Source organism: Equus przewalskii, chromosome 19 (assembly GCF_037783145.1).
Source record: "Equus przewalskii isolate Varuska chromosome 19, EquPr2, whole genome shotgun sequence".
NCBI classification, from domain to species: Eukaryota; Metazoa; Chordata; class Mammalia; order Perissodactyla; family Equidae; genus Equus; species Equus przewalskii.
In genome coordinates, this window is record NC_091849.1 from 53,270,384 (window position 1) to 53,297,713 (window position 27,330).

The 27,330-nt window shown below is 36.0% G+C and overlaps 1 protein-coding gene across 6 annotated transcripts in view; it reads right to left on the reverse strand.

The window, feature by feature from the left end:
• BMP5 (bone morphogenetic protein 5) overlaps nucleotides 1-25,119 on the reverse strand; it is a 118,345-nt gene extending 93,226 nt beyond the window's left edge. For 5 of the 6 annotated variants that reach the window (XR_011529817.1, XR_011529816.1, XR_011529815.1 and 2 more), the window contains exon 1: nucleotides 22,653-23,884. Coding sequence is in view for 2 of the 6 variants with exons in the window: in XM_070584812.1 (XP_070440913.1) it covers nucleotides 22,653-23,142 (490 nt within the window). In the remaining 4 variants the exon portion in view is untranslated. Of the gene's footprint in view, nucleotides 1-22,652 lie in introns of all 6 variants that reach the window. The other variant, XM_008515308.2, reaches the window with a different exon arrangement.
• Between the last annotated feature and the right edge of the window lie 2,211 nt (nucleotides 25,120-27,330).

Here is a 27,330-nt window from a genome sequence, read left to right on the forward strand (position 1 = left end):
ATGTTTATTCTTCTAATTCTTGAGAATGGAATATCTTTCCATTTCATTATGTCATCTGCAAGTTCTTTCAATAATGTCTTATAGTTTTCAGTGTGTAGGTCTTTCACCTCTTTGGTTAAATTTATTCCTAGATATTTTATTCTTTTTGTTGTGATTGTAAATGGGATGGTATTCTTTCTTTATTTCTTTGATTTTTGGTGAGGAAGATAGGTCCTGAGTAACATCTGTTGTCAATCTCCCTCTTTTTTATTTTTTCCTCTCCCCGAAGCCCGAGTGCATAGTTGTATATCCTAGTTGTAAGTCATTCTAGTTCTTCTATGTAGGATGCTGCCACAGCATGGCCCAATGAATGGTGTGTAGGTCTACGCCCAGGATCTGAACCAATGAGCCCCAGGCCACTGAAACAGGGCTCATGAACTTAACTACTTGGCCACAGGACTGGCCCCTGGGACTGTATTCTTGACTTCCCTTTCTGCTAGCTCATTGTTAGTGTATGGAAATGCAACTGATTTTTCTAAGTTGATTTTGTACCCTGACACTTTGCTGTAGATGTTGATTATTTCTAATAGTTTCCTGATGGATTCTTTAGGGTTTTCTATATATAGAATCATGTAATCTGCAAACAGCAAGGGTTTCACTTTTTCCTTTCCAATTTGGATTCCCTTTTTTTTTTTCTTGCCTAATTGCTCTGGCCAAAACCTCCAGTACTACGTTGAATAGGAGTGTTGAGAATGGGCACCCATGTCTTGTTCCTGTTCTTAGAGGGATGGCTTTCAATTTTTCCCTGTTGAGTATGATGTTGGCTATGCGTTTGTCATACATGGCCTTTATTATGTTGAGGTATTTCCTTCTATACCCATTTTATTGAGATTTTTTATCATAAATGGATGTTGGATCCTATCAAATGCTTTCTCTGCATCTATTAAGATTAAGCCTTTCTATTGTTTTTTTAATCTCTATTTCATTTATTTCTGCTCTAATTTTTATTATTTCCCTTCTGCTGACTTTTGGCTTTTTGTTGTTGTTGTTGTTCTCCTTTTTCTAGTACTGTTAGGTGTAGTTTAAGATTGCTTATTTGAGATTTTTCTTGTTTGTTGAGGTGAGCCTGTATTGCTGTGAATTGCCTCCTTATAACCACTTTTGCTGCATCCCATAAGAGTTGTTATGTTCTACTTTCATTTTCATTTGTCTCCAAGCATGTTTCAATTTCTCCTTTGATTTCTTCATTGTTCCAATGGTTCTTCAGTAGCATGTTGTTTACTCTCTACATATTTGTGACTTTCCCAGTTTTTTTCTTGCAGTTGATTTCTATTTTCATAGCACTATGGTCGAAAAAGATGCTTGAGGTGATTTCAATCTTCTCAAATTTATTCAGGCTTGCCTTGTTTCCCAACATATGGTCTATCTTTGAGAATGATCTGTATGCACTTGAGAAGAATGTGTATTCTGCTGTTTTTGGATGGAATGTTCTCTCTCTATACCTATTAAGTCCATCTGATCAAGTGTTTCATTTATATCCACTATTTCCTTGTTGATTTTCTCTCTGGATGATCTAAGCATTGATGTAAGTGGGGTGTTGAGGTACCCTACTATTATTGTGCTGCTGTTAATTTCTTCCTTTAGGTCTATTAATAGTTTCTTGATATACTTTGGTGCTCCTGTGTTAGGTGTCTATATATTCATAAGTGTTATGTCCTCTTGGAATGTCCCATTTATCATTATATACTGCCTCTCTTGGTCTCTCCTTGTCTTTTTTAACTCAGTCTGCTTTTCTGATATAAGTATGGCAATACCTGCTTTCTTTTGTTTGCCATTAGCTTGGAGTATCATCTCCCATCCTTCACTCTGAGCCTATGTTCATCTTTAGAGCTGAGATGTATTTCCTGCAGGTGGCATATTGTTGGGTCTTGTTTTTCAATCCATCCATCTACTCTGTGTCTTTTGATTGGAGAATTCAATCCATTTACATTTAGAGTGATTATTGATATACACAGGCTTCATACTGCCATTTTATCTCTTGTTTTCAGTTGTTCTATGTTTCCATTGTTTCTCTTTTTTTTTGTATTTCTGACTGCCATTTCATTTTGGTGGTTTTCTTGGAGGTTTTCTCATCTTTCTCTTTTTTTATGAATTGTGGCTCTGCTTTGATTTTTTTTGTTCAGTGATTACCATGAGATTTGTATAAAAGATCTCATAGATTAATAAATCCATTTTCTGATAGCCTCGTATCTACATTGGCCTAAGCAGGTTTCATTCCCTTCCTCTTCCCCTTATGAGTTATTATTGTCTCAAATTATTCTGTTTTATGTTGTGAGTTTGCGACTAAGTTGAAGTGTTTATTATTACTTTTGATGCTTTCCTTCCCTTTATCTTGAGTATTTGCTTCCCTGTTCTGATAAAGAGCTGCAGTTTTCTGATTTTGTCTATTTATCTCCTGCTCAAAGCTTTGTAGACCTTTGCATTTTTGTTTCCAGTATGAGGACATCTTTAACCATTTCTTATAGGGGAGGTCTAGTGATGATGAACTCCCTTAGCTTTTGTTTATCTGGCAAAGCTTTTATTTCTCCATCATATCTGAAGGAAAGTTTTGCTGGATAGAGTATTCTTGGCCAAGAGTTTTTGTCTTTCAGTGTTTTAAATATATCATTCCATTCTCTCCTAGCCTATTACGGTTCTGCTGAGAAATCCACTGAAAGTCTGACAGGGCTTCCTTTGTAGGTTATTTCTTCTGCCTTGCTACCCTTAATATTTTATCTTTGTTGTGGACTTTTGCCCGTTTTACTATTATATGCCTTGGAGAAAGTCTTTTAGCATTGATGTAATTAGGCTTTCTATTAGCCTCGTGTATTTGTAAATCTGGTCCCTTCCCCAGCTTTGGGAAGTTCTCAGCTATTATTTCTTTGAACAAGCTCTCTACTCCTTTCTCCCCTTTTTCTCCCTCTGGAATACCTATAATCCTTATGTCACTTTTCCTAATCGAGTTGGATATTTCTCAAAGAATTCCTTCAATTTTTTTTTTATTTTCAGTTCTCTCTCCTCCTCCACCTACACATATCTATATTTCTATCCTCTAACTGACTAATTCTTTCCACCAGATCATCAGCTCTATCTTTTAAGAATTCTAAACTATTTTTGATTTCATTAATTGTGCTCTCCATATCCAGAATTTCTGCTTTTTTTTTTTATAGTTTCAGTATCTTTGGTGAAGTACTCCTTCTCATTAATTTTATTCCTGGGCTCATTAAATTGTCTTTCTTAGTTTTCTCATAACTCATTGAGTTTCTTTATGACAGCAATTTTGAATTCTCTGTCATTTACATTGTAAATTTCTGTGCTTTCAGGGTTGGTTTCTGGAGAACTGTCATAATCCTTCTGGTTTGAATTGTTGCTGTAGTTGTTCATGGTGTTGGGTGAACTAATCTTTTGTCAGCGCATTTTTGGTAGTATTAGGTTGCAGTTTCCACCTGATACCACGAGGGGGACGCAGGAGCTGAGTTTGTGGTCCCACCCCATCTGCTGGAAGTTGTTAGGGGTACTATGGCACTTGCACAGGCCTAGAGAGCTTTCCGGCACACATGTAGACTCTGCTTCGTGGGTGGGGCTTCCTTGCAGGGTCCAAGCTTGGGCTACTCCTTGGGGCTACAGGGGCATGATGGGGTCCCCCACCAGCAGGAAAGCGATCACAAGTGGGCTAAGTGCTGCCTCTGCTTCTTCCTATAGCTGCCCCATGGCACGTTCCCGTTTTCAGGATGCAGCAGTACTATCGGTGCTCATGGGGGCTGAGAATTCACTTGCTCCACTGCGTAGATCTGCCACTGCCTCTTCTTGCAGTCCTGCCTGCTACTGTGCATGGCGGGCGCGTCTTCCTCACAGGGACCAAGCCAGGGCCACTCCTTGGGGCTGCAGGGGCCCAGTGGGCTCCACCACCTCTGGGAAAGTGATCGTGTGCAAGCTAAGGGCTTCTGCTGCCTCTTCCTCCTGTCGTCCTGGGGCGCATTCCCACTTTCGGGCACAGCGGTACTATGCACACTTGTACCAGACTGGAAAGCATATGTGCACATGCACAGGGCTGCCAGAGAAGGGCAGAGAGTGCTCACCTATTTTCACTGCTTGCCCCGGAACCAGTCAATCCACCTTCAGATGTATAGCTGCATGAATCTCTCAGGCATCCAGTTGTGCTGTGTGGGTTTCCTCCATTGGTCAATGAATATCCATTTAGTTGTAGTTCAAGGGGGAGAGAGAAAGGGAACAGCTCACTCTGCCGTGTTGCTGATGTCACTCTGTAGCCACATTTTTTGGCATTCTGGACCAGTTTATGCAGCATTTGCTTTTTTGTTTCCTAATTTTTTTTCACTCCTCCCCTCAGAATGACAAAGCTCCAAATCTTCAAAAAAAATAATGTTTTGATCAAATTTTCAATAACTACCAATGTTGTTTACCTATTCATTTTTCTCTTTCCTGAGCCATCTCATCAAGCTTTTCAACTTATTAGCGTAGAGTTAATGTAGTAATATATAAAGTATTAACTCTATATTTATAATAATATACCATTACACTTACTTATTTGTTTTCTTTCATTTTGACAATATTTGCCAGAAGCTTGTTGATTACTTAGTCTTCCAAATTAATAGCTCTTACACGAATTAATTCTACAGTTTGTTTTCTAATTCAGTAAATTTTGCTTTCACTTCTGTATCTCAGCCATTCAGCATTTAATAGGATATGTTGAATATAATGCTTAATTTATTAATTTGCATTTATTTCCTTTTTTTAGTCAAAATCTCTGAAAGCAAGAACTTCTCATAGAGTATAGCTTTGGCACCCACTCATGTTTTGATAAATTTTCATGTATGACATTTTCTAAATCTTATCCCTTAAACATTTAATTTTTCTCTTAATTTAGTCGAGATTTATACATAAAAGATAGTTATTCTGTATTTTATGAATATTTCATTGTAAATATAGCATAGAAAGTGTCTGTCTCTTTGTAATTTACTTTCACAAGTAAACCTGCTGTTAGTTCTACAGCTTTTGACAAATGCACATTTCTGTGACCACCCCCACAATCAAGATACAGAGCATGTAATTCCATCACTGTCCTGCAGCTCCTTTGTAGTCAAAGGACCTTGCCTGTCTTTAATCCCTGGTAAACAGTCATCTGTGCCTCATCTCTATAGTTTTGCTTTTCCTAGGATTTCATGTAAATGAAATCTAGCATTTTTTACTTAGGAAAATCTATTTTAGATTTATCTATGTTTTAGCATGTATCCATAGTTCTCACCTTTCTATTGTTGAGATTCCATTGAATGGATATACCACTATTTTTTTAACCATTCAGCCATTGAAGGACATTTAAGCTCTTTCCATTTGGAGACAATTATGAATCGAGCTCCTACAAACATTCAGGTCCAGGTTTTTATGTGAAACTAAGATTTCATTTCTCTAGGGTAAATACTTAGAAGTGACATTACTGGGTCACAATGGTAAGTATATATGTATTATAAGAACCTGCTAAGATAACGTTAAAGTGGCTGCATCAATTGCATTTCTACCAGAAATTTGAGAGCTCCATATTCTTGCCAGCACTGGTATTGTGAATTTTTGTTGCTTTTTTAACTTTTCTTTCTCCATTTTTGCTATATTTATAATGTGTAGTGTCATCTTATTGTGATTTTAATTAGCATTTCCCTAATGACTGATGATGTTGAATATGATTCTATGTATTTATTGGCTATCCATAACTTTTATAATATTTTTAAATTTATGTATCATTTGATTAGTGATTTCTTTAGACATTCCATGGAATCTCAAAAAAAGTATATTCTTACACAATTTGAAATATATTTCAAAGTAAAATCTTTGAGATGTGTCCATTAATTTTACTTTATTAATTGTATTATTCAAGTATATTCTTGACGTCTGTGTGTGTGTGCTGTATTATGCAGTTTTGTTTTTCTCTTTAATACCATAAACTAGGTTGTTTATTATGCAGTTTTAGTTGTATGGTAAGATTTCATACTATAAGTTTGTTTCTACCAATATTTTCTTACACTTGTAACAATTTTTGTTTTATGCATTTTCATTTATTACTTTCCATATAAAGATTTGGCAATCCTGGAGCTTTGCTGAGCTTTGTATAGTTCATGATCATAATAGCGACTTGTTCTGTTCCATGTCATTCATTTTCCCTTGAATTTTAGACTTGCTAATATACTCTGACCTCTGCTTTCTTCTGCTTGTATAGTCCTGATATAACTTATTCCTGGATTCAGAATTTATCAATTATTTGATTGTCATGGCAATTGAGTTACTTAAATTTAGATTTCTAACTGTTGCTTGTGTTTTTTTTTAAACTACACTATGATACAGTATTGAAACTCAAAAAGTTATTGTGTATGATTAAAAACTTTTCAAAGCTAACAGAAGTTGATAAGATGATGAACATGTGTAATGAAAAACCATGATTTAGAGACCAGATTTAGCCAAAACAAAAATACAGGCATACCATGGTACTCTTCCATAACCCTGTCAGACGTAGCTGTCAACCTGGACGGTGCTAAAGAGGTCAAGGTGATGAAAGTGGTTTGTGAATACTCCACATTACTGTGATCATTTAAATAACTGCTGATGGAAAAAGTGATTCGAAAACATTCTGGGATTCTGTGAAAAAGGCTTACACTCCAAAGTCAAATTTGATACTAAACTAGAAAGTATATAATTTGTGGGCAAATGTTGGTGATTGCTAGTCAGTTTAAAAAATGTGTGCATTTACTTAGTATTCCCTCCTTCCAGTCCCAAAACACCACCTTTCAGTAGTGTAATCAATGAGACGCTTATTACGCCTCTACCATCCCAATTGTTCTTAGGTCGTATGTAAATACATGTTTTATAATTAAATTATAGAAGGTCTTTTGGGCATAAGCTTATTTAGACCAAATCTGTTTGTTCAGCTGACTTTAATTCTCAAACTATGGCTCCCTGAAGACTATGAATTCCCCATTCTTCTTCATTTTTATTCCAGCAATCAGCTACAGTACACCTTTGAGCAATTATTTCAGAATGTAAAGTTGGTGGTATATTTTTCAAACTCTTAAATATCTGGAAGTGTTTTCCTGCGACTGTTACGTACAAATGACAAATTAGGTGGAAAGTAAGAAATCAAAGCATAAAAATGAAAAAGAAACAGTTAATAATTGTTAAATATCTAGTCACACGGAAAATTTCTTAGCATAAGTAATAATGAAACAAGGCAAATAGAGAAAAAATATCAACATAGAACTTTCTGAAGAAAAAATGTAAATGGCCAATAGATGTGTAAAAAAATCAATCTCAGAAGAAACACACAAAAAAAGTTATGTTTTAGATTATCAAGAATGTTAACATATCACATTTCATTTAGGTTTCAGTCTGGTAAAATAGCACTAGCATCCATGCAAATGGAAATTGAGACAAATTTACTAAAAACCAATTTAGTCATCTTTTTCAGGAGACTTAAAAAACAATCATACCTTTTGTTCTAATAGCTCATTTTCTAAGAACGATTTCTAAGGGAATGATTAGAAGTTGTCAGAGATGTTTTCTAACACTTATATAAAGATATCCATTGCAACACAGTATAAGACAGTAAAAACTGGAAAACTTGCATAACCAACAATATAAGAATGTTTATGTAAGTTATAATGGATTATTTAGCTGAAATATAATTGTCATTAACAATATGCTCATAAAGAACAAACAAAAAGGAAAGTCATATACTAAAAATCAAGAATAAAGGGTACAACGTTGCATAAACATTGTTCAGCTCTATGCAAAAGATATATTTAAAAAGTATGGAAGGAAATGTACAAAAATATCAACAATGATTGATTCTAGATAATGGAATTATAATGTTTTTCCTGCTTCTTTTGAATTTTCGATATAAAATGACCACAGTGTCAATGAATCAGACTATCATAACGCTCGCTTGCCATATTTCCAAAATGGCTTTTATAAAATAGTATTTCCACATGGAAGAGAGCTCCTGAGAGTGAGTCCCCTGTAACACTAGGTGCCCGTGGTGATGTGTTAGGAGAGTTCCAGGGTCCAATGTGCCTGTGAAACCATACAACCCACATCCTCCTCGAAGAGACTCACAATGCTCATTAGCATAATAAAGACACTGAGAATTCTCATCTTGGAAATATAAAAACCCAATAAAGTTATTGTTTCTCAGCATAGTTCAAATTTATTTGACTACAAAATTTCAGATAACACTTCTTAAAAGGCTGTAGAAATGCTTTCAATGAAATACACTTTAGGAAATACTGACAAAGGATTCTGATTAAAAAGAGTAAATGATTGAAAATGCCCAAGATATTTGAATAAGCATGTGCTTTAGCTATTATATGTCAATGAAGTTAGTCGAAGTAAAATTAAATAAGATTTTTGACATATTCATAAACAATAATTTTATCATCTGACTTCCTAAATACCTCTCGGTCTAAATAATTAGAATTCAGATATTGAGATTCTTCACACTTCTCCTTACATTACCATTGGGCTGTAGCTAGCTTGGGTAAGAGTGGTTAGATAAAGGGAAAAGGAGCGATAAAGAAAATAGAAACTTATTTTTTAAAGATTGACACCTGAACTAACATCTGTGGCCAATCTTCTTTTTTTCTCCCCCTCCCCCTCCTCCTCCTCCTTCTTTTTCTTCTTCTCCTCAAAGCCCCTCAGTACGTAGTTGTATATTCTAGCTGTAGGTCCTTCTAGTTCTACGTGGGGTGCCACCTCAGCATGGCTTGATGAACAGTGCTAGGTCTGCGACCAGGATCTGAACTGGTGAAACCAACCACTTGGCCACAGAGTGGGCCCCAGAAAATAGAATTCTTTAAACCAGCAGGTGACTCCTAAGTGCTCATCTTTACCCTGCAGCTAGCTCTTTGCTTGCTTTTCAAAGCAGAGATTAGTCCTCAGGAGTTTAGCTAAAAGTTAATGTATTAACAATCATATCTGCTTTTTACAATCCCCTTTTTGCTTGAGAGCTGAGAGGAGCTGAAACTGACTTGTCCTCTTGTACTTTAGCATTTTCCTCTGAGAAATGTTGTCATCCCAGAAATATTTACTTTGGGGAAAAAAAATTAATTATCTCAAGGCCTTAGCTTTTAATTCATAAGATACCTGAGGAGCAGAAATAACATATTTAGCTTTCGTGTGGTACAGGGGCAATGAGAGAACTATGTGCAAAGAACCCACTTTACACATGCAAGAAATTAGGGCTAGAGCTGCTGCAAATCCAGAAATGTGTATTAAATGTGGAGTGTTCAACATTATATAGAACACAGAGGAGATTTCCATCATAACTAGCAGGACGAAGCAGAGGCTATCTGCCAGTCTCTATCTGCAGCAGCAGGAATTTCCTGACTTGTGTGTTGCAGATGGTCTTGCAGCCCAAATTTCCATGTTAGTAGGTTTCTCATGAGATTCACTGGCCCATCCATGGCTGGGTCAGAAAAGCTGGCCAAGGCCCTCATACTTCGCCACAGGGCAACCCTGCTTGTGTGGCCTTCTACACTGGCCAGCAGGTTGGTAGTTTTCCAGCATCCAAATGAACTCAGTATTAGTTTGTTCCAATCTCCAGCCACTGCTTTTGAGGCCTTTTACTGTTTGCAACTTTGATATTCTGCCTCTTTTCTGTTTTGCTAAATGTTACTCCTGTTCCTGTTGAGTCTGTCTTTTGAAGGTGGGAATCAACACAGATCACCTTTCCATGTTACTGACCAGTCAGGGTAGGTGGCACAAAGCTCAGCACCCTTGTCATCTGCAAAGTACTTCTTCCCCTCTGCCTTGTGAGTATTGTAATTGCCTCCTTCCCAGGGCCACAACATCCCAGTTCAGAAGAAGGTCTGTAAGAGTCCAACTCCAAGGACAAAACTCTTAGGAAACTCATTATTAGAGATTTCTCCCTACAATATAAAGCATTACTAATGAAGTGAAAGCATCCCTAATCCAATACATGAAATGTCTGAAAAACATATAGAGTTTTACAAAGAATTCAAACAATGTCCCAATGGCAGCCTTCCCAATGGCATTTACAAAGGCAACACAGCATAGCAGTGAATAGTTTGGACTCTGAATGCAGTTCCTTCTCTTATAAGATATAGGACTTTGGACAAATGACTTAACATCTCCGGGTCTCGCTTTCCTCATCTGTAAAATAGGGTCAGTTTGTGAGAATTAAATGTGAGCACTTGAAATGCTGTTAGCACACTGTCTTGCACTCCATAAGCCCTGAATACAGGCTAGCTGTGGAAGATGGTGCATTTCCAGAAGGGCAGAAATCATTACAAGTCTTAAGTTCTTCTACTTTTATTGGTTCACTTTGATGAGGTGGTGTTTCATTGATGTGAATCGATGGGTAAACACCAATAACTGTGATGGTATGCCAGTAGACTTAGGTCCGCATTTTGCTGCAATATACATTTCATAGTCACAGCAGGTTGTTGGTAAAGAGTAAATAGTTGTCAAATATTGGTCACTTTTTCTCAAAAATCAACTTAAGTAATAATTACCTAATGCCCAATGTCCTGAGCAGATTCAAAGCAATGTATCAAAGAGGTCTTTATACCAGTTCTTGGAATTCTCTGTTAATTTCCACATTATAAAATGTATCTCCATTGACTCTTGTTGTAACCTGAATCCACATCATGATCAGTGTGTACAGGAACAAAGTAGACACTGAACACAACTTCTTAGCACACAGTTGAAGAAGTAAGGTAGGGTCAGGGGTCAAGATTTAGAAAGATCAAACAACTTAATTTTGAAAAATTCTATGAACTTTTACCCTTATTTCCTGAGTACAACACAAATAAATAATGAGTGTTTAGGCCACATTTATGCTGTGGAATGTGCTCTAAGCATCCAGTGTAAAACATAAACCTTCTTTTTAAATATTTCCTTTAAAACCACTGGAGCCTCCATACTAGCAAGGCCTTTCAGCTACACAAGCAAGTTTCTGACAGAGCCCCTAAGCTTTGTTGAAGCTTGATTCTACCTTTGCTCTATGCTTTTTGGACTACAAGGCTCCCTTAGGTTCTGTTTGCTAGTAATAGGTTTTTTTCTTTTAATTTCCTTAAAGGTATTGAGGTTTGAAAAATATTTCCTGTATACACAGGAGGTTAATCCTACCTGGTTATTTAAATAACAAAACAACATGTTCTTTTAGATAATGTTTGTTAGTGCTTTTAATTTTCCTTGGTGCTGGAATTTTCATGTGATTTCTTTAAAGTATGTGACACTGAGCAAAAAAATCCTGGCACAGGAATCAGGGATTCTGGGCCTAGGCCTGGCTCCCCTGCCCTGTGATCTTGGCAGTAAAACAGGAACAGGCTTTCGCACAGTGCCTGGCCCAACAGTGGGTAATCAGCTTATATTTGTCAAATGCCTGAATGAATGACCTTTCAGAACTCCAGTTTCCACAGATGTATATTGTGGGATCCCATTTATGTCTTTGAGTGCTATCCACGGCAGGAATGTAGGTGAAATCACAAAATGCACATAAAGATGCTTTCAAAAAGTATACAGCATTATTATTATTGTTGTAAAAAGTTGACTTTTTTCATAATTTTCAAAAGTGGTTACTAAGCTAAAAAGTAGTAGGGAAAAACAAAAATTCTGTAGCCAGATTATGGTTCCAGTACCGATTCTGCCATTTACCAGTTGGGTGACGTTTGTAAGCCATTTAACCTCTGATAAGCCTCAATTTTCACATAAATAAAATGAGAATAACAAAATATTTACCCATACCGTTGAGATGCAGATTGATTGAAATAATGCATGCAAATCACTCAGCCCAGTTCCTGGCCCTGGAGTTGTGTTCATTGTTACTGCCGCTCTAAGTACTACTGTTACAACTATACTGTAATTTAAAATTACATTGACCTGACGATCTCATATGCTGTAAATGTATCACCTACACACACAAAAATGATAAACAGTTCACGTAATTTTGAAAAATTCTTCCTCAAAGCAAATAACTGTAGAATGATAACTCTTTTGACATGGCAGGATGGAAGAGAAGAGTCTTAAATGTTGATTTGAATATGCCAATATATGCAGTCAGAATCCGTGTTTTATTTTAAGAATTTTACTCACCATAACTAAAAATTTAGCAAAGATAATCTTAATGGCTTATCTTTCAGTATGTCATCAAATAATGAAAAACCAGTAAATGCATATTTTCCCAGTTGGTCTATTATGAAATATCAAAAGTCAATGTGATGACTTTACAATATGGGGACTATAAACAGAAGACGCCCACAGTTCATGTATGGACTTTTGTATGACTTTTTGGATCAAACCCATAAATTCCCATCCTGCTTCAAAATATTATAACAGGAAGCCATTCAAGAAAATTAATAGAAAGATCTGACTGTCCTCTGGAAAAAAACCCAGCCCAAAGAAATAGTCTAGGAAAGTCAAAATAGTTAAGGTTGAATGATATGAAGTAGAAATAAAATTATGATACAAACAGTACAAATAGTAATGAGAATAGGTACAAATCAGAAAATCTGAAATTCAAACATGGTTTGAGTTACAGACAATATAAAAAGCTCCCAAATTGAATGATTATTTGAGCAGATTGGCTTTCCTATTTAGAGTTCAGAAGTTTATTCAAGATTTTCATTCTGAATCAACTTTTTAAAAACCTAAAACTAAAAAAACAAGTTGGCTTGTTGAAAATAAGCCTTAGAACTCGTCAAGATTTTTTTTCCTTCTTTCAAAGGGTCTTTTAGAAAGTACTCATGTCTTCACAACCAAGTATTTTCTAATTGTATATTATTACTTTGGCCTGCAATCAGTTTCCCCTTCTCCATCACAAGCGAGGAAATGGAAGAAGTAATATCTGAAACTGAAGTAAATCCGTGGGTTCGTTCTAGGAATCTGACCAAAGGCGATATGAAAAGCACCTTTCAGCAGCACATCACAGCAAATGTTGCCTTTGGGTGCTCAAAGGGCAGCCCCACAGTCACCTGAATGCTCTGTTGTGGACTGACCTTTTCCAGGACACCCTGATGAAGGAATGTAATCCATCCACAGTCCAACTTGAAAACAGAGTCAATGAAATTCAAGGGTTCATTTTCTTTTGGAAGGAGGAAAAGCCACATGCCTAATGTTCTACAATTTCAGCAAAGCATTTATTTGACAAAGTCCAGTGGACTGGGTGAAGATCTCCTCCAACTTTAGAATGCCATCGATTCTACTCTAGTACAGGTAGTTGTAGAAGCAGTAGTGATCACCAACGAGTACTTTTCTCATGTAGGCTTAAAGGCCCATACCCTTACCTTATTAAATCTCAAATGCAATTCACTATTATGATCTCCGCTTACAGACGAGGAAACTGTTCCAATGAAGTGAAATAGTTTGCTTGAGGATATGCAGCTGTTAAGGCAAAGCTGGTAAACCAGCGTGACTCCAAAGCCCTTAACACTTAAACCTCACTGAGATAAAGAAGCAAGTAATCCCTTCTCACTCCAAGCAAAGAAAACATCTACAAAACATTAACCATAAAGCCTATTTAATTCATGACCTTCACTTCTTCCCCACTAAATAAGACTTCAACGCCTGCATCAAGGTTATTTGTAGACGAGCCTACACAATTTCCACATTGAACTCTCTTTTCCTTTGCTTTTGATGATTATAGGAGTAAAATCAGGTGAAAATTCCCATCCTTAGCAGCTTTGAAGGGGAACCTAGACTCTGCTGGACAGGAGCACTTCTACTCGATGCCCGACTACAGGGCAGAGGGATGGCTCTGGCCTCAAGGCTTAGTGGTTGGTTATCTATGAGAACTAAATAGCAGACATACCTGCTCTTCCAGTAAATTCTGCCTCTGTGAATCAAAGGAACTCTGCCAGGGGAGAGGAAAGGAGGCAAAGAAAAAAGACCATAATCCCAATTTACCTCATTCTAACATTATTTCTGCCTGCAACATTAACTGTGGAGAATACCAGATGATTCTACTCAGAATTCAAAAAACTTTAACACACAGTCATGGATCAATTCAGGAAGAATGACATAGTATTGAAAATAAAGAGGCCTAAAGACTCAAGAACTCTATTGCTTTTCATATTTGCTCTACGTATTTGCATATTCTCTAGTGCTTTCTATACTGGTTTTTTGATTGGCAATTGTAGTCTACTGTTCATATTGCAATCTGAAAGTGCTACTTCCCCCTGGGTTTTTGTTTTTAATTTTAGTTTGCTCTAAAATAGTTTTAATATGGAATATGAAATTACTGATCCATATAAAAGACCTAATAGTGAATTTTTTTTTAATCTTAGGTATTGGCATATCCCAAGGTCTATACTATTCTAGGGTGAGAGACCTTAGCAGTGAATATGATTTGAACTTATTCATGTTTAGAGGGTGTCTCACATTGAGAACCAGGCAGATCCATTGACTCTGACCCTAAACGTGGCTCCAAAGTAAATTGGTTGCAGAAATTGGATCCCAAAGATTACAGGTCGGGAATTTTTAAGGTATGTCCATATTCAAGCAGAGAAAGAAGCCCAACTGAAAGAATTGTGAACTGACTGACCTGACAACCATGGACTGAGTAAAATTTCTTTTTAAAAGGGGCTATCTTGAAGATTATGACTCAAACTTTGGCGGAACTAAGGTGATTGGCAGTGGAAGGAATCATAACATGTGAAATTACTTAAAAGTTTATTGACTTTAAAAAAAAAAGAATTTTTTTCCGCATACCATGTCTGTTTTTGCCAATTTACTTCACTAACTTGTGAAGTAACTAACTCTCACACTAAATTATGATTATCTCTTGAATTGTGTAACAAATTAAGTAGGGCAAAGGTTAACATATATCTCAGTAACTTACACTGAAATTGAAGTGATTCTAGAACTCTTGGTGGCCTAACACCCAATATTCATTTATGTATTTATGCCAAATATCTTCAGTTTGTGCCTCAAGATCCATTCTCCACATTCCTCTACTCTGTTCTCTGCACTAAGAGGCTGACTTTCATGAGCTGTGCAAACACGCTCCATGGCCCTCTGGCTTTCAGTGAGCATCAGCCAATGGGAAACAAGGCAGAAAAGTATTCTCTAGGTATTTATTCTTTGGTCTCCCTCCCTGCTGAGTATCTAGGGGTGGGCTGTTTGGCATCTCTAACAAAAGCCACAATTCCTGTCAGGTACCTTCCCCATGCAGCTCACCTCTGAGTTTTCTGGTAACTGTTTCTGCCCCCTGCCCAGGAATAATGAAGGCTCCCCTGCTGTTCCAGGCGCTGCATTATGCCCTGTTTTGACAAAAAGCCCTGCCGACAACATTATAAACATTATTAATATTAAACTCTCCTCAAATGATCTGGTTTGCACATGCTGTCTCTTTCCTTCTGGGACCCTGATACACCACTAGGGATAAGCAGGGCATGGCTCCTGCCATCTCCTGCCATCACAACATATCATCAAAGATGCAGTGCTAGCTTCATGAGCACGTGGCCTATGTAGTTGCACAGGGCACTACACGCAAGAGGACCCCTTGGTCTAATAATCTGCTGCCATTATCTTGGAATTCTTGATAATTTTTAAACAATGGGCCTCGTATTTTCATTTTGCATTGGGCTCCAAAAATTATGTAGCTGCTCCTGTACATATGGTACAGATGGTGGATACGAATGCAAATCTAATAACAACAAGGGCCATTTATTGAGGTCTCACTACGTTCCCAATACCGTTCTTAAAGTTGGATGCATATGAACTCATTTCACCCTCTCAACACCCAGTGAGGAAGGTGCTACCATTATCGGCACTTGTTAGATAAGGACCCAGAGGCACAGAGAGATTTTAAGTAACTTGCCCGAGGTCACACTGCTAGAACGTGTAGAATACAGGATTCCAGTCCAGGCATTCTGGCTTCTTCTATGCTACTCTGCTTCTGTGGTGGAAGCACAGAAAGGAAAGCAATTAGGTTTAATTTATAATTAAACCTTAAAGTCATTTGAGCAGTAATATGCCATGGACTTAAGGTTCTGAAAATGTACCATCAAAGCTATCTAGGAAGGCTAATGATAAGGTTACAAGAGGGACAGAAAATCTGTGCACGACAAAAAATATTGAATTTCTCATATCATGACAGCCTAAAAAATAGCTGAAGGGGTTTGTAAACGTTAATAAATCTTTTGATTTTGACATGTCTCATAGTCCTGAATAAAATCTAAATGAGATTTACATCTGGTAATCCTGACTTTTAAAAACTATTTTCTTTCTTGCTAACAACACCGGGAAGGCTATTAGACAACAAGAACTATAAAAGCTGTTATTTACTTCCAGAAAGAAATTAAGTAAACACAATTTCTAAAGGATAATTTAAGATGCATTTATTTCTAAAATACAGAGTTGTCTTCTAATGCAAGCACAGACACTCCATTGTTTATGAAAAGAAAAATGAAAGGACACATCATTATGAAGACAGGGATCTTCATCATCTTAGAAATTACAAAATAACACACACTCTAGTTTAATTTCGATACCAAATGATTTAACATTATACAAGGTCTTGGTCCCTAAGCTGTACGTAACATTGACGTCACTCATGTAGAGGATACGTGCTCCAAGCAGAGGATACCGACTCCGAGTAGAGGAAGGATACGCACTCTGTTCTCGTATGGAGGTTTGTTGTTGTCTTCTTTTCTCTCAAAACTACTAAAGACCCTTACTAATCTACAAATTATTTTTTTATTTTCATTGGAAACATTATACGCTTTAGTAGATTTTGTTTCTCTCTTTTTAGATTATAATTTTACCACAACCGTTTAGACAAGACTCATGCAAATCAGGGGTTACTACTTGGTTACGTGGACTCCTGTAAACATCTCCGAAAAAGGCAGGTGAATACTCCCACTATTATTTTCATCTTACTGTGGTAGCGTTAAGATCCATAGCTGGATCTTAAACATCCCAATCTCACATCAAAATCACAACAAATCCCTTTTCCCCAAATAAATGAGCCGGTTGTCAGAGCTGACTGGTGTGCTTTAATGGCTATCTTAGCCAAGGGTATTATTTTAAGAGATGAGCGAATGGGGAGACCCCACAGCCGAGCCAATAAAATGTGAACTTAAGGTGCAAAGAAGCACTCATAAATATTACTTAGAACAAGGGATTCATTGTTCCCCTCCAACCCTTTCAGAGGCTCCTCTGATCTCAGCCCCTCTCTGTGCGTCAGGGAAGCCTCTTCCCCTAACCTGTGGTTTTTTCAAGCTGCGCTACTCCATTATTTATGACTGTCCATGTGAGTAGCCGTCTGTATGCTCCTTGTACACACACACACAGAGAGCCCCCTCCCTTCTACCCGCTTCGGTATTTCAGTGTGGAAGGATGAAAGGGTTTTCCCCTGGAGCTGATGTGGTTGGGGATGTTGAATTAGCTGCTGTGTCAGTATGAGGTGGACTGAGGATTTCCCAACGTGTCCTCCACCTGCACAACCCCAAGACCAGCCTCTAATGACTCATTTCATTCATTTTCTTTCTTCCATGGGCTTTTAAAAAAATATTTTATTTCTTTCTCTGTCTCATCCTCATCGTTGTCTGCCTTCAGCTGTTACTCTTGATCTCTTTATCCGCTCTCATCATCTCTTTTCAACTTAAAAAGGAAATAGTTTCTTCGCAGACGTGACAAGAGTATTAAATAAAAATAATATAAGCAAAAGCATTTTGTAAACTAATAAAGAATTGTATTTTGATTACTATTTGTTGTTTTTCACTTTCCCTTAAATTTTCCCTTTTAAATTTTAATTATGTTATAAAAGAGTAAAGACAAAAACAATTAAATTCTGTCAATGGCATCCTCAGGGAGAGGTGAGGAGGCGATGAAGAATGGGTTGGTAGAAAAACAATTACAGGGGATGGCAAGAGCCAGAGCAGTGCTGATGCCCTGGGGAGCTTTTCTCCTGATGGGTGGAGGCTGCAATTGGCACATCATAACCTTTTCCTTCTCAACTAGAGAGAAAACAGGAGACTGTTCCTAAATAATCAAGCTGTAACTAATTGATTTTCAGCTAATCTAAGCCTCCAGCTATGAAGAAACTAGGACCAAAGACAGACCCCAGGAAGGGTGGGGGCAGTAAGGAGAGAGGTGCCAAGAGAGCCTGAGGCTAGAAAGACCATAGAACTGAAGAGGAAAGGCCACAGAGTGTGAGGAGAGCCGGGGTGAAGAGAGAGGGAGGCAATATTAAAAAAAATGGAAGAATGAAAGGGAAGGAACTGGGGAAGGGGGGTGAGGCCGACCCAAGCCCTTCCAGAGTATGTTATCACACCTTCTTATTTCCAGCTGTTACTTCTTATTAAACTTTTAAACTGGCTACTTGTGAGCGACTATTAACACGTGCAAAAAACCTTTTAATTAAACTATGATTATAACGCTCTCTGGAGCCATGCACATCATCTAACAATAAAATAGCTTTAAAGGAGAAGAAGAATCTGTCAGCGCACATTTATGAATGCCAAGGTTTGTTGAAGAGAGAAGAAGGTTTCCATCCTCAGCAACTTCTTTTCTCTTCGAAAGTTAAAAGTTTTAAAGAATGATTGTTTTACTCAATAGTAGCATTTGTTATTCCAGATAGAATCCATAAATGTGTACTATAAAGATTTGAGATCATCTTCCCTCCCATCCCATCCCCCCTCCCTAAAAGAAAATCTTGCATGTGTTTATGGGTGTGTTTATGTTACACACGTGTTAATAACGCTGTTGGAGAGACTCCATAGATAGGCATCTTTAGGTAGATCTGTATATAAAGTCCTCTTCACTGGGCACTTGAGTCAGCCAAAAACAACAATAAATATCAATGATGTCTTTCAAATCTGTCAACTGAGGACATAAGCATTTTTTTCTTCCAGTACCAGGAGAGTTTAATGATTTGAGGAAGTAAAAGGATAAGGGTTTAATTTAAAATTTTGAAAGCATTTTTTTTAACATGCTAAATATGTGTTATAACATACTGAAAAAGTAAGCATCACATTTATATAGTTTTATGCTTGAGAATTAATACATATTCTTGAAGTATCCCTAAGAAGTATTTGACTCCAAGCCAACTGATCAGTGAGTTAAAAACCATTAATAAACCTAGAGTTCTTCTTTACCAGAGAAATACATGTAAACAAAGAATAATAAAAAGTAAATTTCCTGCGTTTACTGTTTTTTGTAATCTCCTCTAAAACATCTACAATCTTATGCCATTTTAGTTATACCACCACCAAGTAATCAAATAAAAAGCAGTTTCTAAATAAAAGTTCTTAGGAATGCTTGCATGTTTATCTTTATGTAAACAGGAGATATACTTAAATATTGCAAGCAAATTGCCTAATCATTCCTTTCATTTGCATAGATATTTGATATATAAACTAACCCTTAACATTTTTGAAAAAGAGACAGTTAAAAGGAAAATTACCAGAAAGATACTTCTGTCACTAACAAAATAATGTGGTATTGACTAAGCAAAAATTCCACGGATATTCAACAGTTTTGAGGACAAACTGAGAAGTCAACCTGTAAAAGCTACACAGTAAGAGATCGACAAAAGTTGGCCAAAGAATAATTAATAATTAATATTTGTTTCTTCAAAATGAACAAATCACTAAAATAAAGGTAAAAATAATGAGTTTGGTTTCATATTTAGTTCTTTACGTTGGCCTTAAGGCAATTTATTCACTGTTGTGTCTTTTAACAAATTCTAATCTATTTTTCGCTTATGGACACAAAACTAATCTCATCTGAAATTTAAAAAGTATTTTGTTAAATATGATTCAGAGTTTGAATTAAGTTTAATTGTTCTTGATGAGCAAAATTTATGTTGGAAAAAAATGTCTTTCTGATGACCAGATAATAGTGTAGAATCTATTCTTTGACTTGAAAATGACACATGCAAGCATTAATAAAAAAAAGATGCTACTAGATCCTTTTTATATAATTCAACCTATTATGGGAAATGTCAACAGATTCTTTTCACTTATTTAAATATCCAGGTGACTTCCTCAATACAAATCCCTTGCCTATTGCTAATTTGATCATTTTCCATTAGTCCCCACTATATACATCGCTTTCAAAATACTAAAAAATCAAATCAAATCCTCTTGAGTCTTAGAAGTACATGAAACAAGTTTCAGATAATATTTGCCGGTGAATGTTACACAAAGAAACTCTGAAATTCTTAGTGCAGTTAATGATATTATATTTTTACCTTTTCTAAATATGCTTTGACCTATTTTATTATGGAAGAAGTGCAGGAGTTAAAGCTTTTTACTAAGCAGTGATTGGTTGCAAGTTTTGGATATATTAGAAGGCCTGGTGGAAGGATAATAAAATAAAACTGTGGTTCAATTTTCCTCAGAGACTACTAGGAAAACTCACTTAGCATCAGAATCAATTTGTCAGTAGTTTCATGTGAGACATTTAGTGTGGAATTATTAAATAAAGAAAAACAATATGGTTTCTTATTGAGAATAAATCACTACTCAGCTGTTCAAGCCTGATAAAAATAGACAAATAGAAATTTTCTGAAGCTTATCTCCAATGTTGTTTCTCTACAGAAAATGAATAACTGCATTTCATGGGATAGTTAATAAACTGCCTTGTTACTACAATCCAAACAATATCACCAAAATTTCATTGATTAAAACTATATGTATCCTTTAATGACAGAAATGGTTCTGGAAGTCACTGAATAAAACTGTTCATTATTGGTTTTGATATCCTTATTCTATGTAGATTTATAAAAGGTAATGGCACACAGATTCAAAAATCATACTTAATTCCTTTCTAAAAAACCAATACACTTGTGAATGATCAAAATATTCAATTATAATAAAATATATTATTAGGACAGCTTCATGACTTAGGTATTGTTTTTTAAAGTACTTAACATGACACATTCTTCCCTATCAGATTTTAGATGATCTGAACTGATTTTTTCAGTGATTTACTTTGTCAATATGTAAATCATGTTGGAGTGTAATTTTTCTATTAAAAAATTAAAACTAATTTAAATTATTGAATAATACTTTAGAAATTGCTGTAAAGTAAAACATACCATGAGCCATATTTGCATGCCACTTATACTAGGAAAAAGCAATCAAACTAATTTAGAATTAAGCTATATTTCAATGGCTTGAAAGTTCCAAATGAAACCTGTTAAGTATATGTAGGAGAAAAGGCCTCCAGGACACCTGATTAGGGGAACCAATGATGGCTTACTAAAACTCATAATGAGAGCTTTGTCTCTACTAACCTGAAGCATATGATTTATTAGGCACCTTATCCTTCACTCACGCTAGAATTGCCAAGAGCAAATGAGCAGAGCATATTAAGCAACATGTATTATAAAAGTATCGATGTGTTATTAGGATTTGTGGCTATCTGACTTTTCAAGGAATATTTTCTTTGAGACATTATATGAGGAAGCTTTTAATTGTGTATAATAAAACATGTCAATTTTAAGTCAGAGCAGATTTGCATTTTCAAAGCAAAGTTTGAAGAGTTCTTACATTAAAATGTTCTCAATTCTTTCAAGTTGATTAAATTTGTTGATAAAATTTTGTCTTCCAAAATAAGTATATTCTATGTTATTTTTTTGAAGGTCTCAAGGAAGATAGTAAATTTTCACCTTCAGTGTCTACTAAAACATTTTAAGAAAATTAGAGCCCTTGTAAAATCATTTTAAATAGCAACTCTTTAATATTATTATGAGATGATGTATCGGGCAGTAATTTACCAGTTGATATTGTCAATATTTAAAAACTACCATGTCAGTACTGCACTGAGTAAAACATAATTTTCAAAATCATTCTCTAATAATGCTGCTAATTAAAGAGTTTTCAATTAATTTTTTATCTCAAATGGATAGGAAACTTTTGTATAGATAAAGACCATCATAGCATGTTTTACATTTCCCTTGCTTCTGAAAAAAAGTCAAATAGGCATGATATATTTTAATCATTACAGTCAAGAAATGTTAGATTGAAACTCCTTTTCTAAAATATTTTTCTCAGGATTTCCGAATCTCCCCCTGAAAATCTTTGAAAGTAGTCATTTACAATATTATTGGATCTTAGTTAATTTCACATCAATATTTTCACAGTAGTTGCCCCCTCTAAATGAGAGTTTTTAAGTGGCATATAAATATATACTTACATGTTTTTTAAATTACTAACAAAAAAGTGGTTCAGAACGTCATTTTTACTTTTCCATCTGCAAATGTTTCTTTTTCATTTTTATTATTATAATTGTTTTTTGCCCATAGCACAGCTATCTTCATAAATTTTCCTTTTTTTAGACTATCACCTGTTTATTCATACATTTAAGCAAGGTTGAAATTTTAACAAGATCTGAAAAGCCCCTAATCTACCCAAACCGTAAGTGTTTTAATTTTAGCTTGTCCTTTTAAAAAACAAAAAATTAAGTATATATACGTATATATATGACTTTGTTGCCTACGGCAAAATCTTAGATTGCATCCATGAAAGAAAGGAAACAGAAGCTGGAGAGGAGAGTTATAGAAAATGACTTTATATAAACATGACCACCTACCAGGCAGCTACTTTCCCACTAGGAAAACTTCCACTTTGTAATAACATAGATTAACAAATAAACGAACAACATACCTAAATTGACAAAGCTCATGACCATGTCAGCATCATTCAGAAAGTTGGTATCATGTAGGCTGGCTAGAGGAGGACTCTGGGTGGTCAGGGGAGCCGTTCGAGATAACTGTATGCCACGAGGATACCCATTGGGAGAGGCTGGGTATCCCTTTCTTCCTCCTCTGGTTTCTCCTGCCAGGGACGCCCTCACTGAGTATTCCGTCTCGTCAGGATTTTCTTCATTGGCCATAGCATTGTATAGGTCCAGCATAAAGAGAGGTGCAGAGGAAGCTTGTTTTCCAGGTGAAAATGGTCTGGGTCTGTGAGGCAAACCCAAGATAGAGAGAATTTCCCTCTGTATTTCCCGTCTTTCATGGTTCCGTAGTCTTCTATAAATAAAACTGGAGTGAACATGATTGTCTCCCAAACCTCCTTTTGCATAACCCACTAGAACCCAGCAGCTCCAGAGGAAACCCACAATACCCCTAAGTAAAAATACAGTCAGATGCATTTTTGTCCAAAAGCAAAATGTTGATATTTTTAGTCCTTCTTGTCCTCTTAAAAAAAAAAAAAAAAAAAAAAAATCTAAGTTCCTAGGAGGTACACTTTCCCAGTAGCTGAAGAAAACAAATTTACCTATTCTTCATGACAGTGACATTTCTGAACACAACATCCTCACTGATTTTCCTGCCCTATTTTAAATATTTTGGAATATGTCAAGAGCAGTTATTTCTAAGAAAGCTGAAACTCGGATTTCCAATTATCCACAGTTGTTAAGAGTTTTTGCTGCATTGATGTAGCAGGAGACGGCTAATATTATTTGACCAGATGACCTAGGCATTCCTATATGAATTTATGATAATCAGGCCTTTGGTATTTGAATTAACGAAAGTTGATCTTCTGATAAACTGTAGTTCCCAAAGTTATCTTCACTTGCTCTTGAGTTCTTCTCAACCCTTGAGCGCTTTCCAAGACAAATCCTGATTTCTGAATCACAGATCTACGCTGATCTGCACCTTGGTGTTGGAATACATATTTGTCCGGCAGCTTGGTGATAACTTTAACATCTTTTGTGTCGTCTTAGTGTAAAATAAGACTCAGGGTTGTACTATTCAAGTAAATGTGTTTCCCTGAATTTACTTGCAAAACTTCCTGTAAATCCATTCAATCCCTTTCTCCTCCTTACTGTTAATTCCACCTCCAGCAGGCACAAATATACCAGCCCTCTTCAAGGGAGATCTAAAGAGTAATGTAAGCACAACCCTGCTGGGGAAGAAGAGGCTTCTCATTGTAATTCGAAACTGGTAAAGCAAAAAGAACTTAACCCTTTTGCTACCAGAAAAGCCTCCATTTTCGCGATTTTATAGGCACGCATCTAACAAAGCACAATGATGCATGGGGTATATAAATTCTAGGGGGGAAAAAAGCCAGTTTTTAAGCAGCAGACTGAAAATTTTGCCACCAATTTTATATAGCACTCTTTTAGATCTTTCTTTTAATAGTACATATTTAATACACTTCTATATTAAGCCTCAGGTTGTGGCTAAATTAACAAGATATGTCTCAGTCTATATTTGAGGTTATTTCTAGTTTTTACAAGTTATTAAAGTTTACTGCTTAAAAAAATAAAAGAAGTAGTTGTAAATGGAGGTTAATTTGTTGTTTCTTAATATCAGCCAGATCTTTTTAGAATAAAATACTGTAGAGAATTAATCACCAGTAAATAGATTCTAGTTCCCAAAGCAATAATTATAATAATTCAGTAATGGTGATTAGATAGCCCAGCTTTAAGAGTTTTTAAATATCAAAATTTTGAGCAGAAAAGCATATTCCTATTTGTCTTAAGTCAGTACAGTTGAAACACAAATACTCTAAGATACAGTATGATTCTTTTAAGTCGTTTCAGTTGAAATGTAAACAGACCTACAAATTAGATATTTCCCATAAGTTGTATTCACTACTTTGCTTTGTTTTAACCTATGCAAATAAATATAAGTCAAGCATTCTTCATGACTACATGCAGATTGAAATTTGCATTTTTAAAATTTGATGAGTAGAATGGGGAAAGAGCACACCTTTCTAAAATACCATACTTAATCCAAGGAAATGAGCAAAGTACGTGTTTATCCTTAATGTTTAATGCCTTTAAAATTTGGAAGTCTACAATGTTTTTGTGCAGCTATAATTTTCCTTACAAGCTCTCACTTAACCCTAGGGCTCACAGTACTTTCATTGTCTAGGATAGCATTCTGATACCAGTGTAGATTTATCGAGCAAATTCTAGATTTATTATGAAATTTTAATCTTTTTCCTTTACTCTACCTGGAGGTGCCTGGTTTCTTGTTTAATTTCTCTTCAGATGTTTTCCTCTGAGTGTCTAAAGCAAAGCCATATTTCTCACAAGTCTCGAGTTTATTGGTGAAGGCAAGATACTGAAAGAGCTTGCAGAATCTTACTGTGCGCACCATTTTTCGGATGCAAACTAACTGCACTAAAACCTGATGACGTCGTTTAATATCTCCCCTATTGAAAATTCTTTGTTAACAGCCATGTGGGATGGGACGATAGCAAACTCAAACGCTGACATACGCGAAACAACTGCATACAATTGATGTCACATGAATAGCAGGAGAGCAGGTTGGAAGTAAGTAAAGGAATATCATTTCAATAAGAAATAGTTTAAGCCACTAAAATTCTCGAAATTGTTTATTTCTTATCCAAACCAAACTAAGGATTTTTTGGTCATTGGTACAGATTCAAATCAAGTACCCTGAGACAAAAAAGTTTCTCCTCTGCATTTATAAAACATACCCCACATCAAGTATACTACAGTTTTCCTGCACATTTTAAAATAAATGATCAAGGTTGTGAATTTGCTTCATGTCTCTGGAGCACAGCATAGGGTTACAAGTAAAAACTGGCCACACCAGAGAAGGAAATCATTCTTATTATCTTCCACACGTGAGGATTTTTTTCCTAAGATACAAGTGAAAAATAAAAATGAGTCTAAGTGTCACAAGTCTCACAAACTCATTTTCCCAAGGCGTGATTTATAATACCAATCAGTGTAATTGTAATTTAATTGCTTAACCAGGCATATAGCCTACTTCTATATTGGAAATCAGTTGCTAATATTCTTGGTCAGAATTTTTAGTATCTACCCTCCCCCCACCTTCCCTTCCAACACAGACTGGATTTGGCACACATTCATTTTTCAAAAGGATCAACATGTGCAATGAGAGGAAAAGAAAATAAAGAAGAAAAAACCCACCAGGAATAAAGGGGAAATGCTAAACAACAAAGGAAAAGTCAGATTGATTTTCAATTAAAAGTAAATGTAGTTTATCACACCATTTGGATCCCCAGGTAGATTACTATCTAAGTACGTGAAAGCAGTTTGAAAGACACGGTATTTTGCAACTGCAAGGTATAAACATTCCAAATTTCAGAGCATGTATTTAAAAGTTGTATAAGTCATTGAACATACTGAATAAATATATGCTAAGAAAGGAGTTGGGATAGGAGAAACATCGAGGGCATCACAAGAATTATTCCTAAAGATAAGAACGTTTCAAGAAGAGGTATCTTCATAAACACCCACCTCTCACAATGTAGCATTAGCTAACGTAAGTGACATTCTCGTGGGGAACAGAGACAACTGAATCCATGTAAAAAGCATTTCTCCACTGCCATTCTTTCTGTTCATTTTTCTCTTTCCCTCACCAAAATCTGACACATCTAGTCCATGAACAGGTAAACTATGTCTAATAGATTGACTCCATTTTTTCCCAGCCTTTCAAAAGAAACTAGCTGAAAAGAATGTCAAAGCATTTGTAAATCTGGTTTTGTTCTGGAAGGGTCTTTCTATTTCACTTCTGGTTCTGTTGTTATTGTTGTTGTTAGGTTGTTTTCTCCTTGAAAGAAAAATTCCTAATTGAAAGATATAATAACTGCAGTGAAAGACAGATACCCAATATAAGTGGTATCTACATTTGTAAATGATCTCTCAAGTTTAGAAAACAACCCAAACTCATTTGAATAGGATCATAAAATTCTTAAGCAGGACCTATCTTAGATTGAGTTGGTGGGAGTAAGGGGAAAGAGTGGGAAGGAGACCACTTAGGAGGTTGAAGAGGCTGGCAGCAGTGGGAGAATTCAAGGAAGACATCACCTTCTAGAATCTTTTTGGTGAATACATGCACAAGTGCAGAACTTTAATATTAAATTGCCTTCAGTTCACTCTTTTTTGAGCCAAAAATATAGCATATATATAAACAGAGAATGTAGTGTGTGTGCTAGTGGTCCAGAGGCAGGCAAGGCGGTACTACACCACCGTCTGACCTAGATTTGCCTGCAGTAACCTGAAAGGGACTGTAATTGAGGGCAGTCCATACTTACTGTCTATCGAATTGATATTTGTTAAGAAAACCTTGGGAATAAGAAATAAAATACAGTCACCGAAATCTTTTGAAATGTTTGGTGTTATTTTTAGTGGATGGTGACATTTATTGAATATTTTTCTGCCAACAGAGGATTTTTCAATATGCTTTGTATTATTACATGTCCCTAAGATTGTTTCATATTATTCCATGAGACTAGGTATTCTAACAGTTACTTAAGAGAGAATAAACTGACATTTAATCATTAAAAATCAAACACTGTTAATGACATACAAGTCTAGAGATTGTGTCTGAAGAAC